A 20,002-nucleotide genomic window follows, 5' to 3' on the forward strand; every position below is an offset into this window, starting at 1 on the left:
GTAGATTGCCCCATCTTCCTTCTGCACAGCGGCTGTTAGGTTTGAACCACTGATCTTCTGGTTGGCAGCCAAATGCCTTACCCACTGTGCCACCAGAACTCCTTTCAGACTCCTGTGGTGGGTCTAAATCCAAGGTACTCATTTTCTCCTCCATCTACCAGCTCCTATGCCAAAGGCATCTCATCCAATCTTGTGTCCCTACAAGGGCAGGCTCACTGCATCACTTCCTACCACTGGGGAAGAGAACCTCTGTGCTCACCATCACCACCAATTTAAAGAATTTCCACCAGCATGCTTCCTTTTCTGTGCCCACTGATTCCATATTTTGTTCCCTTCTGCATTTATGAGCTGGGATTGCCATCCAGAAGTCCAGGTGCCCACACCATTTCATGTGCACACCCTGCACCCTGTGACACGGGAAGATGCTGAGGGGATAGGAAAAGGTTGATGGTATGATGACCACGTGCATTCAGAGGGCTGAATCCTGGGGGCACTGGGTAAAGGGAGCCCGGGGGTAGGAGGGCCTGAGCAGCGCCTGGCTGGTGGCATCTGGTCTGTTGGTGTGGGTGGGCTCAGCGGGCTGTTCAGCCAGCGTCTCCTGAGCTCCAGTGGCAGCCAAAGTCCTAGTCCGGCGCAGAGTGCCCAGGCCGCGCAGGGTGTTGCGAAAACCCTCGGCGCTGAAGTAGTACACCAGTGGATCCAGTACACAGTTGGCGCCAGCCAGCAGTACCATGACCATCAGCACCTGGCGCAACCGGCAGCGGGCCGCCTCGCTCGCCACCACCAGTTGGCCCCGAAGCAGCCCATAGACAGCCAACGTGGAGTTGTAGGGCACGAAGCACAGCAGGAAGATGACGAGGTTGACCAATAAAAGGCGCACAGTCTTCCGCCGCCGATGGCTCTGTGTGGCCTCGGGTCGCGCCAGCGTCCAGAAGACCCGAACCGACGAATAGACCATGGCCATCAAGGGAAGCAGGAAGCCCAACGCCTCAGCCAGGAGCACAAGCGGCAGCAGCCGGCCCTTCCACAGCTCGACGCTGAAACTCTCGAAGCAAAGGCGTGCCTCTCCATCCTGGTATCTGCAGCGAGAGGGCGTGTGCACGTAGGCGGCGGGCACCGCAAACACCAGGATGAGCGCCCACACGCCTAGGCAGATGCGCCGGGCCACGTGGGGCCGCCGCAGGTGGCGCAACCGCAGCGGGTGTACGATGGCCGCGTAGCGGTCCACGTTGATGAGTGCGAGGAAAATACAGCTGCCGTACATGTTCATCTGGAAGATGGCACCCGCTATCTGGCACAGAAGGTCTGGGAAGGGCCAGTGGTGCAGTACGTAGTAAGAGAGGCGCACAGGCAGCTACAGGGTGAAGAGCAGGTCGCTGCCCGCCAGGTTACACATGTACACACTGACCACAGAGTGCACGCGCAATGCACGCAGGAAGACCCAGAGGGCCAACGCGTTGAGGGGGAGCCCTGCAGCCAGCACCAGGCTGTAGGCCACTGTATGCAGGCGGTGAGTGGGTCGGTAGTCTGGACACAGGAGAACAGAGACGTTGGTAGTATTGGTGTTGGCTGTGGCGTTGTCCACCATTTTGCTTAAGTGGGAGAAGGAGCTAGACAGGGGTTATGTGGGAGAAGGAGCTAGGCAGGGGTCATCGCAGGGCACACTAGGGTTGTGGCATCATGTTCACCCCCAGGGTGGGGGCCTGGAGGCTGCACAGAGAGGGTCCCAAAGCCAGCATAGGCAGAGAGCAGCAAGGGGAGCTAGCAGTCAGTGGTTGGATCCCTTTGATCACAGCTTCATCAGTAGCCTAGTGGAAACCTGGAATAGGAAGGTGAGCCAAAAGTCAGGGTAATGTGGAGATAGGGCCACAGTTATAAATCTTTAGCTAAACTAGCTGCCCTCCTTTTCTCAACCTTAAGTCTTTTCCCCACCTTCTCTGCTGCAGCCAGAACAGCTTTTCCAGCAAGGATGTAACACAGTGTTAAACGCTCAGCTTCTAGAGTCAGGGAGCTCTGGTAGCACAGTGCTTAAGGCATGTGCCTGCTAACCGGAAGGTTGTGGGTTCAAGCACACCAGCCACTCAGCAGAAGCAAGACTGGGCAATCTACTGCCGTAATAATTTACCCCCTGGAAACCCAATGGGGTTCGACTATGAGTCAAAATGGACTGGATGGCAGTGGGTTTGTTTTTTTTTTTTTCCTGGAGTCAGAGTGCCTGGGTTTAAACCTGGCTTTGCCAACTTGCCTAGCTGTGTGTGACATCAGGAAATTTACTTAATTTCTCTGAGCCTCATTTTCCTTAACTAGACAAAAGGTTTAGTAGTTTCTATTTCATGAGGTTAACTACCCCCCCCAAAAAAAAAAAACACAACCCATTGTCATCAAGTTGATTGTGACTCATTATGATCCTGTAGGACAGATAGAATTGCCCCATTGGGTTCCCAAGACTGTAAATCCTTATGGAAGAAGATTGCCTCATCTTTCTCCTTGGAATGGCTGGTGGGTTCAAACTGCTGACCTTCTGGTTAGCAGCCAAATGCCTTACCCGCTGCACCACCAGAGCTCCTTTTCATGAGTTTATTAGGAGGTTAATGAAATGATCTACGTAAAGCACTAGGAGCTCTGGTAGCATAGCGGTTAAGGCCTTGACTGCTAACCAGAAGGCTGGAAGTTCAAACCCACCAGCCACTCCTCAGAAGGAAGGTTGGGCAATCTACTTCTGTAGTGATAACTGCTTCGGAAACCCAAGGAGGGGTCGCTATGAGTTGGGTCCAACTCAATGGCAAACAACAACAACAACAACAACATGTAAAGCTCTTAGGTTGCTATTATCTAATATCTCTCCCTTCCTTCCTTTCTTCCACAAATGCTTACTGAGCCTTTAAAAGGTACCAGGCAACCAACAAATAAAAGTCCTGACCCAGATAGCTTCACTGGAGAATTCTACGAAATGTTTCAAGAACTGACACCAATCCTACTCACACTCTTCCAGAACATTGAGAAGGATAGAATCCTCCCAAATTCACTTTATGAGGCAAGCATAATCTTGATACCAAAACCAGTCAAAGACTGCTGAAAAGGAAAACTATAGACCAACATCCCTCATGAATATAGATGCAAAAATCTTCAACAAAATTCTAGCCAATAGACTCCAACAATGAATCAAAAATACAGTACATCATGACCAAGTGGGGTTCATACCAGGTATGCAAGGATGGTTGAACATCAGAAAAACAATCAACGTAATCCATCACATAAGTAATATAAAAGAACCACATGATCATAGCAATCGATGCAGAAAAAGCATTTGATGAAATCCAACACCCATTCCTAATAAAAACTCTCAGAAAAATAGGAATAGAAGGGACATTCCTCAACATAATAAAGGGCATATATACAAAACCAACAGCCAACATTATTCTCAATGGAGAAAGACTGAAAGCATTCCCCTTGCAAATGGGAACCAGACAAGGATGTCCTCTATCACCACTTCTATTCAACATTGTATTGGAAGTCCTAGTCAGGGTAATAAGGCAAGAAAGGGAAATAAAAGGCATACAGATTGGTAAGGAAGAAGTAAAACTATCCCTATTTTCAGATGATATGATCCCATACATAGAAAACCCAAGAGACTCAGGAAAAAGGTTACTGGAACTAATTGAGAGATTTAGCATAGTGGCAGGGTACAAGATCAACATATAAAAATCAGTTGGATTCCTCTGCACCAGCAAAGAGATTGCTGGAAAGGAAATAAGGAAATCAATACCATTTACAATTAAAAAAAAAAAAAAAAAAACCACCTCATTGCCATCCAGTTGTTTCCGACTCATAGCAACCACCATTGGGTTTCCAAGGTGGAAAATCTTTATGGAAGTAGATTGCCCCATCTTCCTTCCATGGAGCAGCTGGTGGGTTTAAACCACCAATGTTCTGATTAGCAATCAAATGCCTTAGGCACTGTACCACCAGAGCTCCTTAACAATACATTTACAATGTTGTTGTTGTTGTTATGTGCCGAGTCAAACCCGACTCATAGCGACCCCGCCTTGGGTTTCCGAGGCAGTATCTCTATGGAAGTAGGATTGCCCAACCTTCCTTCCGAGGAGTGGCTGGTGGGTTTGAACCTCCAGCCATCTGGTTAGCAGGCAAGTGTCTTAGCCACTATGCTACCAGAGCTCCACATTTACAATAGCTACCAAAAAAAAAAAAAAAAAAACTTACCAGGGACACAAAAAACCTATACAAAGAAAACTACAAAACACTACTTCAAGAAACCATAAGAGATCTACACAAATGGAAGAACATACCATGCTCATGAATAGGAAGATTGAGCATTGTGAAAATGTCAGTACTACCCAAAGTGATCTATACATTCAATGCAATCCTGATCTAGATACCATCAACTTTCTTGAAAGATATGGAAAAATCAATCACTTTATTTTATATGGTGTGATAGTTAAGTTTGTGTGTCAACTTGGCTGGGCTTGGTTGAGTGGCTGGGCAGCTGAATGTAGTTATTCCCCATGGTGAGATTGGTAATTAACTCCATGGTGGACTCTTTGGAGCAGCTGAGTAGCTGCTTTGGGTATGTGGTTTGCTTCCCATATACAAGAAAGAGCTTTGGGAATGGTCACTAGCTTATGGAACACTTGAACCCTACATACAGCTATATCATTGTTCAGCAGCCTACCATACCTGAGGACTTTCAATGGACTTGAATTAATGGCCTGCCGTGTGGTTTGGTAACATTGGGACTGTGCCTTTTTACTTGTCAACCTTGGGCTTCTCAGCCTCAGCATCCAGCAGCTGAGTGAAGAAAATCCTCCAGCTTCAGTGGACCAGGAGCAGGAGGCAGAGCTGAAGCCCAAGGTTGAGGAGCTCTCACCCAGCCCCTAGAGCCTGGCATTTTGAACTCAGACTTAAAGCCTCCAAATTGTAAGAGAATAAACTCCTGTTTCTTCAAGCCATCCCATCGGTGGTATTTTGTCAGAGCAGCACTAGATAACCAGAATATATGGAAAGGAAAGAGATCTTGAATAAGGCACTACTGAAGAAGAACAAAGTAGGAAGTCTCACACTCTTGGATCTCAAAACCTACCACATAGCTACACTAGTCAAAACAGCCTGGTATTGGTACAATGACAGACACACAGACCAGTGGAACAGAATTGAAAACCCGGAAATAGATACATCGACCTATGGTCAGCTGATCTTTGACAGAGGGCCAAAATCCATTAAATGAGAAAGAGATAGACTCTTTAATAAACGGTGCTGGCAAAATTGGTTATCTGTTTACAGATAAATGAAACAAGATCCACATCTCACACTATACACCAAAACTAACTCCAGATGGATCAAAGACTTAAATGTGAAATCTAAAGCTATAAAGTTCATCAAGGAAAAAATAGGGGGAAGCTTGTTGTTTTTGTTGTTGTTAGGTGCTGTTGAATCATCTCCAACTCATAGTGACCCTATATACAACAGAACAAAACACTGCTCAGTCCTGTGCCAAGCTCATGATCTCTGCTGTACCTGAGCCCATAGTTGCAGCCACTGTGTCAATCCGTCTTGTTGAGGGTCTTCTCCTTTGTTGCTGACCCTCCACTTTACCAAGCATGATATCCTTCTCCAGAGAATGGTCCCTTCTGACAACATGACCAAAGTAGGTAAGACGAAGTCTGGCTATTCTCGCTTCCAAGGAGCATTCTGGCTGCACTTCTTCCAGGACAGATTTGTTAGTTCTTTTAGCAGTCTATGTTACTCTCAGTATTCTGCACCAATACCACAATTCAAAAGCATCAACTCTTCTTCAGTATTCCTTATTCATTGTCCAGTTCTCACATACAAAAGAGGCTACTGAAAATACCAGGGCTTAGGAGCTCTAGTTTATGGCATAAATAGACTATCAACCATAACCCAAAATGTACAAAGAGCAGAAGCTAAACTAGATGATTGGGACTGTCTAAAAATTAAATTTTTATGTGTTTCCAAAGACTTCTCCAAAAGAGCAAAAAGAGAATCTACAGATTGGGAAAAAATATTTGGCAACAACATTTCTGACAAGGGACTTATCTCTAAAATTTATAGAAAACTCCAACTCCTCAACATCAAAAAGACAAACAATCCAATTAAAAAATGGGCAGAAGACATGAATAGACACTTCACCAAAGAAGATATTCAGGCAGCCAACAAATGAAGAAATCTTCACAATCCTTAGCCATTAGAGGAATGCAAATCAAAACAATGAGATACCATCTCAGCCCAACACTAATAGAGAAGTTCAACAAGACAGAAAATAGCAAATGCTGGCAAGAATGAGGAGAGATTGGGACTCTCATACACTGCTGATGGGTCTATAAGATGATACAACCACTGTGGAAATCAGTATGGTGATTCCTTAAAAAGTTGGAATTAGAAATACCATTTGATCCAGCAATCTCGTTACTAGATATATATCCTAAAGAAGTGAGAGCCAGGACACAAACAGATATATGCACACCCATGTTCACTGCAGCACTGTTCACAATAGCAAAGAGATGGAAACAACCTAAGTGCCCAGAAGACTGGATAACCAAATTATGGTACAGACACACAATGGAATACCGTGCAACACTAAAGAATAATGTGGAATCTGCAAAACACCACACAACATGGATAAACTTGGAAGACATTATGCTGAATGAGATAAGTCAATCACAAAAGGACAAATATTGTATTAGTTCAATATTGTAAGAAGTCAAGGAGGTTTATATATGGAAGGAAACATTCTTTGTTGGTTACTAGGGGTGGGTGGGTGGGGGGTACTGCTTGATAGATAGAGAGAAGCGTCGATTTGGGTGAAGGGAAAGGCAATATACCAAAAGCGAGTGATCAACAAAATAACACTAAGAAAAAGGAAGACACAGAGAAGTGCACAAGAGTTACAGACAACAAAGATAAACCCTTTTACATATGTTGTTGTTGTTGTTATTTGCCATCGAGTTGGCCCTGACTCATAGCGACCCCTTCTTGGGTTTCCGAGGCAGTATCACTACAGAAGTAGGACTGCCCAACTTTCCTTCCGAGGAGTGGCGGGTGGGTTTGAACCTCCAGCCTTCTGGTTAGCAGTCAAGTGCCTTAGGCACTATGCTACCAGAGCTCTGCATTATCAGTGATAAACATTAATCTATGGGTAGACAGATGGATAGACAGGCTGAATGATCAGGTATGTCTAGGCAAAAGGGAATATACCCATGACCATATATCAGGTTGGTAGATAATATTTCTACGTACATATTTGTATGTGCTGTAAGACTGTCCAAATATATAATAAAGCTAACAAAGAACAAAGATAGGATAACTTCTTAGCCACAGCCAAGCACCCTGAGGGAGTGAGTAATTGGATCTGTGGGCTCAGGACCATGGTCACAGGGAACATCAAGCTCAATTGGCATAACATACTACACAAAAACATTGTTCCACATCCTACTTTGGTAAGTAGCAACTAGAGTCTTAAAAGCTTGCAAGTGGCTATCTAGATGCAACAATGGGGCTCTCCTCATCCAGAGTAAGGAAGAATAAATAACACCAAAGACACATGTAAAGAATTAGTCCAAGGGACTAGTGGACCATGTGAACCTCAGCCTATAATGACCATGAGACCAGAAAAACTAGATAGTGGTAGATAGCTACCACTGTCAACCACTCAGAAAGGATCAGTGCAAGAGCTCCTGGATAGAGTGAAAGAACAATGTGGAACAAAACTCAGAATCATAAAAAAGACCAGTTTTACTGGTCTGTTGAGACCCCTGAGGCTATGGCCCCTAGTTACCCTTCAGGTTTGGAAATGAACTCACTCCCGTGGCTTCAAGCCAAACCATAGACAGGAATATAGAGTGAATATTTACATCAGGTAGATACACTCCACAGGATGATCAATCATGAAAAGAAGGACAGTATTTGCACAGGGAGATAGCGCAGAGGGCAGGAATGCATAGGAAAAAAAAAAAGGTACCAAGCATGTTCACCAACCCACTAAAACCAAACCCACTGCCACTGAATCAATTCTGACTCATAACAATCCCCATAAAGTTTCCAAGACTGTAAACATCTTTAGGGAAGTAGATTGCCTCATCTTGCTCCCTCAGAGCAGCTTGTGGGTTTGAACCATGGACCTTCTGGTTAGCAGCCAAATGTCTTATCCACTGTGTCACTAGAGCTCCTTAGCACGCTCACAGTAGTGAACAAAACAAAGGCCTTGCCCCCACCAAGTTTATATCCTATTGGAGGGAGCTCGATAATAAGGAAGTACAAGTAAATAGGTAGTATGTCAGGTGATAAGAAGTATTTAGAGCACCTCCCCTGGACCAGATACTGTGCTGGCTTGTCATTATCTAAGGAATAAAGTTCAGAGTCATTTGTACACTTGTCACCCATCCACCATTGCTCCTGTTTGGGCTTGGGGGTCAGAACAACCTGGGTTCAGCTTGTTTGACCTCTTTCACCCTATTTCTTCATCTGTCAAATGGAAGTAATAATACAAGGGAGCTCTCACAATTTGGCTGCACACCAGCCTTGGGGAGAACCACATCAGTGTAAACTTGGTAGTACAGTCTTCACAGGCAGGAGAAGGACCTGTGAGTTGAGCTCTTCCAGGTGCCCCCCTGCACTAAGGAGCTTCCCAAATGTGGTTTCTGTGATAAAGGGGAGACAGTGGTTTGGTAGGGAGGTCTTAATGAGGACTCCCCAAATGCAGATTTCAGAGGAGATCCTAAGCCCAGAGTGTGGTAAGGAAGTAAGGAAGTACCATGGGTGCTGACCAGGCTGCTGAGAGACAGTTTGAGAGCAGAATAAAGCAGCAATCCTCAGGCAAAAGCTAGTAGATAGAGGATACTGCTAAGAGGCAGAGGAGCCAGAAATAGTCTGAAGGTCCTACCTACCTCAAAGCCATAGGCCAGAGAAGCTACCCCTCTACCACCACAACCCTAGATACCATCTTAGACAGATAAGTTGTCTGAGATACTGAATAACTCTTCTAAGACATTGAACTTATTCCTTTCAAAAACCCAAACCTATTGCAATTAAGTTGATTCTGACTCAGCAATCCTATAGGACAGAGTAGACCTGCCCCATAGGGTTCCAAAGACTATAAATCTTTCAGGAAGCAGACTGCCACAACTTTTTCCCATGGAGTAGCTGGTGAGTTTGAGCTGCTGATCTTTGGGTTATCAGCCAAGTGCTTTAACCACTGTGCCACCAGGGCTGCTGTTTTCAACACCAAAAAAGACCAAACCCACTGCCATTGACTCAATTCAGACTCATAGTGACTCTATAGAATAGAGTGGAACTATCCCATAGGGTTTTCAAGGCTTAATTACTTTACAGAAGCAGGCTGCCTCATTTTTCTCCCATGGAGTGGCTGGTGGATTTGAACCACTGCCTTTGGGTTAGCAGCCAGATCCTTTAACCACAGTGCCATCAGAGCGCCTATCTCCTATTCTTTTCCAAAGGAATTGCTAAATTCTTACATGGCACTCAGTTGTAAACCTGACTCAAACAGATTTTTCTTGCGGGTTGTCCTCCCTCCAGCCACCACCACCAGCAGTTTGATACTTGTAAGAGGTGGAGTGGTTATAGGTTGTAAAGAAACATATCCCCTGGAGAAGAGGCTCTGGTGAATAACAATTTTAATGACAGTAGTACTAAACAGGATTTTAACATGCCTGTGGTGCAATGGATCATTCTTATTAGCCTTATCTTGTGAGCCTTATCTTGTAACTCCCACCAAATGATTGGGTGAGAGTATATAAATAAGGTGCTTGTGGCCCACCAAGGGAATTGGACAGTTTGCTAATAGTTCAATAAGGTGCATGACACCCTTGTGGGGGTGGTACCATGCAAATAAGGTGTATGGAACCTAATGAGGGGATTGGTCAGTTCTGCCATCTATGCATAAAATGACCCTTTCCAGAGGCAGAAAGGGGGAACCTTACTACCACCAAGAAAGAAAAGCTAGGAGTAGAATATGTCTTTTTAACCCAGGATCACTATGCTGAGAACCTCCTAGACCCAAGAAACAGAGAGAGCACACCATGACATCAGAGACAGCATGACACAGTGGCAGAGAAACAGTGGCAGCAGAACCTGAAGACCAGTAGGATATGGTGTGGTGGACTTCCCAGGGTGAGTAAATTGAATGCCTTCAGGCAGGAGGCTTGCTGGTGGAGTAAGGTATCTCTGGAAACATATTGGTAGAGCTAAATAGCTCTTGCCTAAACAGATAAAGTCTGGGCCGGCCCAAAGGGCCCAAGGAGTCGAGCAGCTGAAGGCCAGAAAGGCCTGCCTGTGGGCACATTTGAGAAACTGCCCTGACTAAAGAACTGTATTGTTCCTGATCCTAGAGTGGCTGGTAGGTTTGAACCACCAACCTTCTGGTTTGCAGTCAAATGCCTTAGGCACTATGCCACCAGAGCTCCTAAGGACTTCCTATATATTCTTTAAAGAGCTCTTGTTAAGGCATTGGTCTGCTAACCATAATGGTAGGCTGTTCAAATCCACCAGGAGCAAGATATGGCAATCTACTTCTATAAAGATTTACAGCCTTGGAAACCTTATGGGCGTCACTATGAGTCAGAGTAGGCTTGATGGCAGTGGGATATATTCTTTACCTAACACTCAGTTAATAACGTTTTGTCCCATTTATTCTCTCTCTCTCCATATCATTAGTATAATTGACCAAAACAACAGAAATATATTTCAAGTACGTAATAAACCTAAAAAGAAAAAAATGTATTAGAACTGTAATTTCCAATGAACTAGAGCTTTCCCTACACCCCCAATTTTTTTTTTTTTTTTTGAAAGGCAGCATAGCACAGTGGCTTAGATTATGTATGGAGTCAGATAGTCTTGATTTGAATCCTAGGTGATGCAAATGATTTGCATTTGGCTACTAACTTACCAACAGATTGGCAGTTCGAAGCCAACCAGCAGCACAGCAGGCATCTCTGGCAATCTACTTTCATAAAGATTATTGCTAAGAAAACCCTATAGAGCAGTTCTACTCTACCTGACCTACTGTAAGCACAATTGGTATTTATGATGCAAATAAAATGTATCAATAGATGAAAATTATTTATTGCTAGATTAAGTTAGGATTCAGAGCAATCACTAGTAAGTTTGAAAGTTGTGAAAGAGGTATTAATGATTGTTGTTAAAATGCATTATTTACTGTTGAAGCAAATCACAGTCTTGTTAAGTTAATCTAATAAGAATGTGGCATGGTATGAATAAATAAGGAGTCCCTAGGTGGCTCAGTTGGTGGAGTGGTTAAGGCATTTGGCTGCTAACCAAAAAGTCAATGGTTCAAATCCACCAGCTGTTCCATGGAAGAAAGATGAGGCAGCCTGCTTCTTCTATAAAGGTTTACAGCCTCGGAAACCCAACAGGGGTCATTGAGTCAGAATCGACTCGATGGCAGTGAGTTTGGTTTGAGTTTGAAATGGCTCAGTTAACACACTCAACTGCTAACCAAAAGGTTAAAGATTTGAATCCATCCAGAGGTGCGTCAGGAAAAAGGCCTGGTAAACTGTGGGGGCAGTGTCAGATTACCCAATAAGTAAGATAAGCACAGGCTTACTTGTGCTTAATTACTAATCTGTAGTGAACAATTTCACATTTTTTCACCACATCAAAGATTCTTTTTCTAGGTTATCGCTAGCATCTGTTTCTCTCCAAACCCCATAACATCTTCCTACAGAATCAAAGCCTCTTTTCAAATTTACAGTCCCTGGCAGGGACAGAGTACCCAGCAGGAAAGGTAAGCACAGGTTTACTTGTGCTTACTTACTAATCTATAATGAAATTTTCAAATGTTTTTCACCACATCAAAGATGCTGTGAAATTGTTCATTACAGATTAGTAAGTAAACTGCTTATTGTGTAAGCTGCCCCATGTGGGAGGGATGGGTGGCTGGGGTCAGAATTGGTAAAAATGTTGGAGAAGAAGAGGTATGTTTGACCTATGCCTCATAAGAATCAGCCTTTGGCTGTAGATCTTGATTCTCCTTCCCCCTTGTGAAGTTAGAGGAGATCAGATGCCCCCACCACACCACTTTTACGTTGCTTGCTGAAAACCAAATAAAACCAAGCTCATTTCCAGGTACACCTCACCTCACCTTCATTCATTTGCTCCAGTCATACTTAACTAATAATAATTTTGGATGTACCTTATTGTTTTCAAGACTCTGCCTTTTCAAGTGCCGTGTCTTCAACTTGGAATGCCCTTCCTCCCATTCTCCAACTGACAAATGAAGCCAGCCATTTCTTATAGACTCTGTGAAGCCTTTCCTCCTCCACAAGTCAGATGTCCTCCCCTTACTTGTGCTTCCGGGGTACTTTGTGTAGAAGGTTATCGTAGCTATTACCATATGTACTGTAATTAGCTGTTCTTAGTCTGCCCCTCCCACTAGACTGTGACCTTGAGGGAGGGGCTGTGGACTGTGGCTGATTCAGCTTTGTACCTCCAGTTATCTACCTCAGTAAATGTTGAGTGAAAAATAATAGCTCGTGTTTACTGATCACTCACCATATCCCAGGGTATTCTCTGTACCAATCTCTACTCCTTCCAATAGTCCTTAGTTGTTGTTGTTGTTGTTGTTGTTGTTTTGCCGTCGAGTCGGCCCCGACTCAAGTGACCCTTCCTTGGGCTTCCGAGGCAGAGGTAGGTGTTTATTTTCACTTTTACAGAAAAAGAAACAGAAGCTCAAGAAGTTAATGAGGAGTGAAGTTAGGATTCAAACCTAGAGCCACCTGGCTCCAAAGTCTAAGCTGTTGCTTTCCAATAAAGGGGTGAATGGTTGAATATGTGGATGGGTACTGGACAGAGCACCTGGCCTTTTCTCAGCTGCTTAGGTGAAACCTGTGCCCATAGATAGATTATTATACTTCCTTTTTTGTCAAATTGAAATATATGTATTTAGAAGACCCACTTCCTTTTTCTTCTACTTCAAGCACTGGTAACACAAACTCATCTCTCTTTCACACACACACACACACACACACACAAGTATGTCCCCCCTTAACAATTTCTTCTTAAGTACTTAAGCATTTTGTTCGCTGCTTTGAACCCCTCAGGTTGTTTTATGTGTATTTGTTCCATTTACCTAACCAGATGGTGAGGAGCTCTGGTAACATAGTGCCTAAGGCACACTTGACTGCTAACCAGAAGGCTGGAGGTTCAAACCCACCAGCCACTCCTCAGAAGGAAGGCTGGGTAATCTACTTCCATAGTGATACTGTCTTGGAAACCCAAGGAGGGGTTGCTATGGGTTGGGTCCAACTCGATGGTACATAACAACAACAACCAGATGGTTAGATTCTGTGGGGACCATATTTTCTACTGTTTTTCTTCCAAATCTCTTCCACACACCCTGCCAACAATCTCTGTACTTGTGTTGTTGTTAGGTGCCATGGAGTCAATTCTGACTCACAGCGACCCAATGTACAACAGAATGAAACACAGCCCGGTCCTTTGCCATCCTCACAATCCTTGCTATGTTTGAGCCCATTGTTGCAGCCACTGTGTCGATCCATCAATCCATCTCATTGAGGGTCTTCCCCTTTTTCACTGACCCTCTACTTTATAAAGCGCGATGTCCTTCTCCAGGGACTGGTCCCTCCTGATAACACGTCCAAAGAGGAAGTCTCATCATCCCCCTTCTAAGAAGCATTCCGGTTGTTCTTCCAAGATAGATTTGTACTTAGCAGACCTCATTGACTGCCAGCAGAAAACCACCCCCTTCCTACCCATTCTTACCCTATAATCCTGTTACAATGGCTCCTGTAACAATTCCATCGCCTAACCACTTCTTGTCATACCCCAAGTGATCTTGTATAACTCACTTAGTAAAAGACAAGTCCCTTAAAAGCATTTTTGGAAAATGGCTTGCATTAAAATTTCAATAGCAGTTTACATTATAGTTTCAGCAACACTTTATCACACTTAACTGCTACTTGGAGAACCGGAAGCTCCTAACAACACTTAGGAAGCACACACTAGACACTAAATGAGTGATTATTTTCCCAAAATTCCAAGAATTTCTGTCAGAAAGGTTACAACATTAAACAGACCAAAACATATTGGAAGAACTGCTACTTAAAGTCAGGTCTCCTGTAGTAAAGCAAATGGGAATGCTCACATTGCGAGGGAAGAAGTCTACAGGTTTCTTTATAATGGAGCCTATGTGTCAGAGAGCGACCCTTCCCCACAGTCTTACAGGACAGCCCAAGCTGAACGCTGAAAGCTGCCAGACCCCTACCCTGGGCCCTGCCCCATCCTGCTTTCCTGAATTCCAGGGCTCCTGACTGTGGAGCTAAGTGGGCACAGTGCCAGGCCAGATGGCAAAGATGGAGAAAGCAGCCAAAAAGGAGGCAAACAGGAAATGGAAGGAGGGATCTAGATGTGGGGGAGACCTTCTCCCCCACTTCTGCCTTGAGGAAGAGTGCAGGTTGTAGGGGAGATGTAGGAAGCAAGAAAAACAGCTGGCCCAGGAAAGAACCAACACTGGGGTTTAGTTTCACCAGGGAGGAGGGGGACAGAGAGGCCCACACAGGCTCAGTAACATCAACACACACTGATATGGTAATTTAACCCTACAAGTACATACATGCACACGCAGACATGCAGAGGTATATGTGCACTATGACATGTGCACACATACACACACAGATCCATACAAATCAATGTATACACATACCTGGTAATACATAACCATGTGCATACACACGGATGCAGACAACTGGGCCTAAGGCAGAAGAGAAGGCACAGCCCCTGCCTTAAGGACAATATCGTTATGTAGAGAGACGTATAGAATCGGGCAGCTCCATAATCACATACCCAGATGTGCATACCCAGGTGTGCAGCCCTAAGTATTGAGGGGCAAAGAAACCACCACGTGCACAGAGGCTCCAGGGTCTGCCATTCCACCTCACCTGCCTGCACCGGAGAGCGTGTGCAACCACTCACTTTTCTCCATCCTGTGTCTCTGCTTCAGCGCCTCATGTGCACATCTGGGTTCCAGGTTCCTCATGTCCTCCCTGTCTTCTAAGCTGGGTTGGGCATTCTACTGAGATAAGCCAGAGGGGCAGGGCTATTTTCTGCTCCAGGCAGGAAGTGAGAGTAAAAATGTATAAAAGTGGGCAGAGAGCTGTATCTTGATCATTCCCTCACTGTCTGGCACAGAACTTCCCCCTGATATCCACCCTCTGGTGACTGACCTAATGATGCAGGGAGGAGCTGAAGAGAGAGAAATAGGTGATTTGGGACAGTGATGGGGGCAGGGAGGACAGGTAGGGCCCAAACCAAGGCAAACTCACTGCCATGGAGTTGATTTTGATTCACAGTAACCCAAAGGACAGAGTAGAACTGCCCTACATGGTTTTCAAGGCTGTGAACCTTTACAGAAACACATTGCCACATCTTCCAGAGTGGTTAGTGGGTTTGAATTGCCAACCTTTTGGTTAGCAGTCGATCATTTTAACCACTGTACCACCAGGACTTGAAGGGTGGGGATGGGAGAGAGAAATACCCCTTCTTTATGCAACTTCTTTCTGTCCCTCATCCTCTCCATTCCCCCTACCTTCTCTCCATACATTCACCAAATGTCTTTGTTCTCTTCTTCATAATTCACAGCCTTTGTTTTCTCTGACCGGGATCGCCCAGGGTCAGAAGTTTGAAAAGGATTCTCAGGTCTCATCCTCCCTGCTCCACTTCAACCTCATTCTTGATGCTGGAGGCCACATAACCAGTCAACACCTCACTTCCCTCCCCACAAGAAATACCCTTTTAGTTTGTGCTGTATTACAGTTGTTGTTATGTGCCGTCAAGTCGGACCCGACTCATAACGACCCCTCCTTGGGTTTCCGAGGCAGTATCACTATATCACTATAGAAGTAGATTGCCCCATCTTCCTTCTGAGGAGTGGCTGGTGGGTTTGAACCACCAGCCTTCTGGTTAGCAGTCAAGTGCCTTAGGCACTATGCTACCAGAGCTCCCATCAAGTCAGTTCCACCTCATGGTGAGCCCGTGTTTGCAGAGTAGAACTGCTCCGTAGGGTTTTCGAGGCTGTGACCTTTCAGAGGCAGATCACCAGGCCTGTCTTCTGAAGCACCTCTAGTGGGTTTCAACCACCAACTTTTGGCTGATAGTTGAGTGTCGAATCATTGTTTGCTCCATACCTGTCTAAAGAGCCCTTAATATTTGTGTATTCACATATACAAAAGAATCCAAACTGCTGAGTCTCCAGAAGAAGTTTAACTCAGTGGAAATCTGTGTCCCAGAGCTTCTTTGGGGGTTACAAATGAATCCTGCTCATCAGTTTAGTCTGGGTCTGAGGGGAAGGGAAGAGATGGGAAGGCCTGTGGTGTGGAGGGGTGTGGAGATAGTTTGAAGTCACCAGAGTGAGTAAGAAGACCTCCTCCTGCCCCAGGGGCCATATGCTTCCAGAGAGGAGCCTCTTTACACAGGCACTGGGGCACTGGTTTATCTACAGAAAATAGTGCCCATGGCAATTAATTTTAAATTGCTGAGTGGTTTTTCACAGTTAGCAATGGAAACCAAGATGGCCCACAGAAACTGCTCATTGGCATCCCACCTCAAGTGGTGCCCAGGGCATGAGCCATAACTGCCATACCCTAGATATGCTTCTGCCCTGGGGTGTCCTCTCTGGTTCAGGCCTGCCCTGCCCTCTCCAGCCAAAACTCCTGCTCTGGCCTCTCCCCATCCCTTTCCAACCTACGTCTGTCTTTCTTCCTGCATTTCTCATTTCCAACATCATCCTCAGAGGCGTCTTCTCCCTCCCTGGGTATTGTGACCTCACCCCTCTCAACATTTTTCTGGGAAAAAGCAGAAAGCAAAGGTGACCTTACAGTACAAAAATTGACTCCCGTTACCCCTCCCCCATGTGTGGGTGTCACTTCACCTGCACATCTTCCTCTACCCTGATTTTAAGAGCTAGAAAAACAGGAAATAAAGTTCCAACCGAGAGAAGTAATTCAGACAGGATCAGATCTCCACCTGTGCTCTCTGCTGTTCCGCATGCATCTGGAATCTTACCCTTGCTGCTGGTCCTGGCCGGAGACCTGCCCACTCACTGATATCTCCCTGAGCCTTTTGACCTCATTGATCTCAATCTGAATTGAGGCAGCACTAAGGCTGCACCACTCACTTAGCCCTTATTGTATCTGCTGTTTGTTTCCCCTTGGGTCTGGGCATAAAAGGTTTCTGTGTAAATGGGGGTCCAAGCTTAGGGTGGGGAGAGCTGGAGGCATCAGATAGAGACAGACAGAGCTGGGCTCTAGTGTCTGAGTGGCCAGGTGAGTTTCTATCTCCCCTTCGATCCATGCCTCCATATCCCCTTAGGGCTACAACTGTAGTTCACCCCAAAAGGAGGAATTCTGGTGATAGAGTCTGATGGAGGTTCCCCTCTTGTCATAGAGGGCCCCATAAACATGGGTAACAGGTAGGCAGCTGTCCTCACTGTTGTGATACAAAGGTATCATAAGCTCCTACTAGCCCCCAAATAATTCCCCTACCTGTGCATAGTGTCTGAAATTCCATCCCCCTCATGAACCACAGACTGTCAGAGCTATATGGACATCAGAGACCATCTAGTCAAATCCCTTGCTATAGATGAACCCTTTGGGTTAAGGCAGTGTTTCCAGAAGACTCCATTAAAATACACCTTGGTTAGCTGGGAAGGATAACAGTAGGAATATCTGTGCCAGTGAACTTATTAGCAGACTTTAACCAGACAGCTAATTGTCATCTACCAGAGGGCCTGGCCCTGGGGGATGAGGTTTGGGGGTTAAGTTTTAAATGAGTAGGGGTGGAAAGCTAGAGCAGTCCCTAGAGAGCCCTCTTAAGTGGCTTGGGGCAGCCCAGGATTCAACATGGCACTGGGGGCCTAGAGGGTGATAGGGAGGGCACAGCCATTCCAAGATGACCCCAGAGAGGGGGCTTCCAGCTTCTGAGAACACCCAGAGGGACGTTAAGCATGCTGGCTGCCTACTTTGGCTTCATCTACTGAGAAGGTCTGTCTGCTAGAGGAAGCACCTTTTTAGTTTTCTACTCAACTCAAAAAGGTTTTCCAGGGCCTATGACATACCCACATCTCTATCCCAACCTATATCCCATTTCTAAGGGAGAGATGCTGCCCTTGTGCCCCCTGTGAGATTCAACCTCCACCTGTGACATCCACATACCTGTGTTCCCTGTGGCTCTAACGCTGTCCCAAGCTGGCTTCCACTGCCCGCTTGGCTCTGGCCTGGGCTTAGCTGGTAAGACCTGCTCCTGGGGCGGGTAAGGACACACCCACTTCAGCAGATCACAGCACATCCCTCCCAGCTCTTCCAATTCACCCAATCCCACAAAGGCAGTGGGGGCAGCAAAAGGAGGTGGCCGTGCTAGCAGAGGAGGCAGCAGGGGCCTCAGAAGCCTTCACGACTGGCCAGTGAAGAAAAAAACCCCAGCAGGTAATGACACTTAACCCAGCCCCCAACTCTTGCTGACTAACAGCTCCCGCACCCATCACTCACACCACACACACACACTCTGACACTCACCAAGGAGTTTCCGCTAAGCCTTGCTGGCACACCCTCCATGCCAGATGACTAACCAACCAGCCTCTTGCTGGTCTCACCCGGTTCCTTCTGGGTGTCTCCCTTCCTCTCTTGGGTTTGGCATGTGGTTTAATGTATGCTACTTGTGGCTTGTACCTCACGCTGCCCAGGGCCCCTCTGCCTGCTGGTGTCTGCTGGGCCCCCCTCACTGTGGAGCACATGAGCTTCCCCATCACACTAGTTACCAGGCTAGATTGCTCCTCTTTGCTTACGTTTATTTCTCCTGAACTGGGAGCTCTGGGAGGGCAGGCAGCTCCAAGGATAGCCCCTTCTCCCTGTATCCTCCAGCAAAGCACAAGGTTGGGCATGTTGTTGATGCTCAGTAAACAAAAATAAGTATTAGGTGATAGGTGAAAAAGTGCACTATGATCAAATGAGTCTGGGGTACACTAACAGCTTTCTCTTTTTTTTAGGGTTTCTCGTAGCCTGTAACATGTTGTTAAAAAATTGACCATATGTTGATAATTTGACCTGGGTGAAGGGTACATGGGGGTGCACTAGACCATTCTAGTTTTGTGCATGTTAAAACTTTCTCATAATAAACAAGTTTTTAAAAATGCTGTGAACCTCTAGAAAGGGAAGCAACTGTACAGTTTCCCGAAGTATGTGTCCCCAGAACACACTTTGGGAGATCCTAAGTTATTAAAGGCCAGCACTGGAGTTACCCCTCAATGTATGTTGTCAAGACACAATCATTTCAACATTCACAGAATCTGGCAGATTCCTGGATGTCAAATCAACAGTTTCCTGGCTTAGCTGCAGCTGTTTCCTCCCCTCCTGATTAAGTACAAGTTTTCCACACTTCCTTGGTGTTGATCCCCCCAGACACAATCCCAGTCAGACTTTGGCCTTTATCCTACGGAGGCACAATCTTACACCCACATCTGAGATCATGGGGCCTAAAGTTTTAGAAATGCAGACACACATACCCTTCATGGCCCATTTTATCCCAAGATGCCAATCATGGTCTTCTTCAATCATAATTCCTGATGTCTTAGGTCTTCTGCTTCTTGTGACAGATGGCTGCTTCCATGAATACCCTTCCCATGAAAGTCTCTTGCCTGAAGATGTATCCATAAACCCAGGATGCTGTTGGGGCTGATTCCCATTGGGCAGGGTGGCTGCAGACAGGGATCTTAACCAACACAATCCACACAGGCTGAAAATAAATGCTTTATGTAAAGACATCCTTTAGGGTAGATGGAGCTCCCATGACAGGTCTCTCCAGGACTACTTCCCCAACCCAAGGAAAACATGAAGAGGGTCCAGATAAGAGACCTTATGGGTTAGCCTGGACATAAACTGATAGAGCATTTAGGAATGATGGAGAATTTGGAAAAGTTGGGCTG

At 45.7% G+C, this 20,002-nt stretch overlaps 1 protein-coding gene across 1 annotated transcript; it reads right to left on the reverse strand.

Annotated features, from left to right (window-relative positions):
- Positions 1–469: 469 nt before the first annotated feature.
- On the reverse strand, positions 470–1,588 carry LPAR5 (lysophosphatidic acid receptor 5). Its single transcript, XM_007937199.1, is given in 1 exon segment — positions 470–1,588. A coding segment is annotated over 1 exon segment (1,119 nt).
- Positions 1,589–20,002: the final 18,414 nt, after the last annotated feature.

The sequence above is a fragment of the Orycteropus afer genome, unplaced genomic scaffold (genome assembly GCF_000298275.1).
Source record: "Orycteropus afer afer isolate SDZICR_OR568_19922 unplaced genomic scaffold, OryAfe1.0 scaffold00040, whole genome shotgun sequence".
Classification (NCBI taxonomy): Eukaryota; Metazoa; Chordata; class Mammalia; order Tubulidentata; family Orycteropodidae; genus Orycteropus; species Orycteropus afer.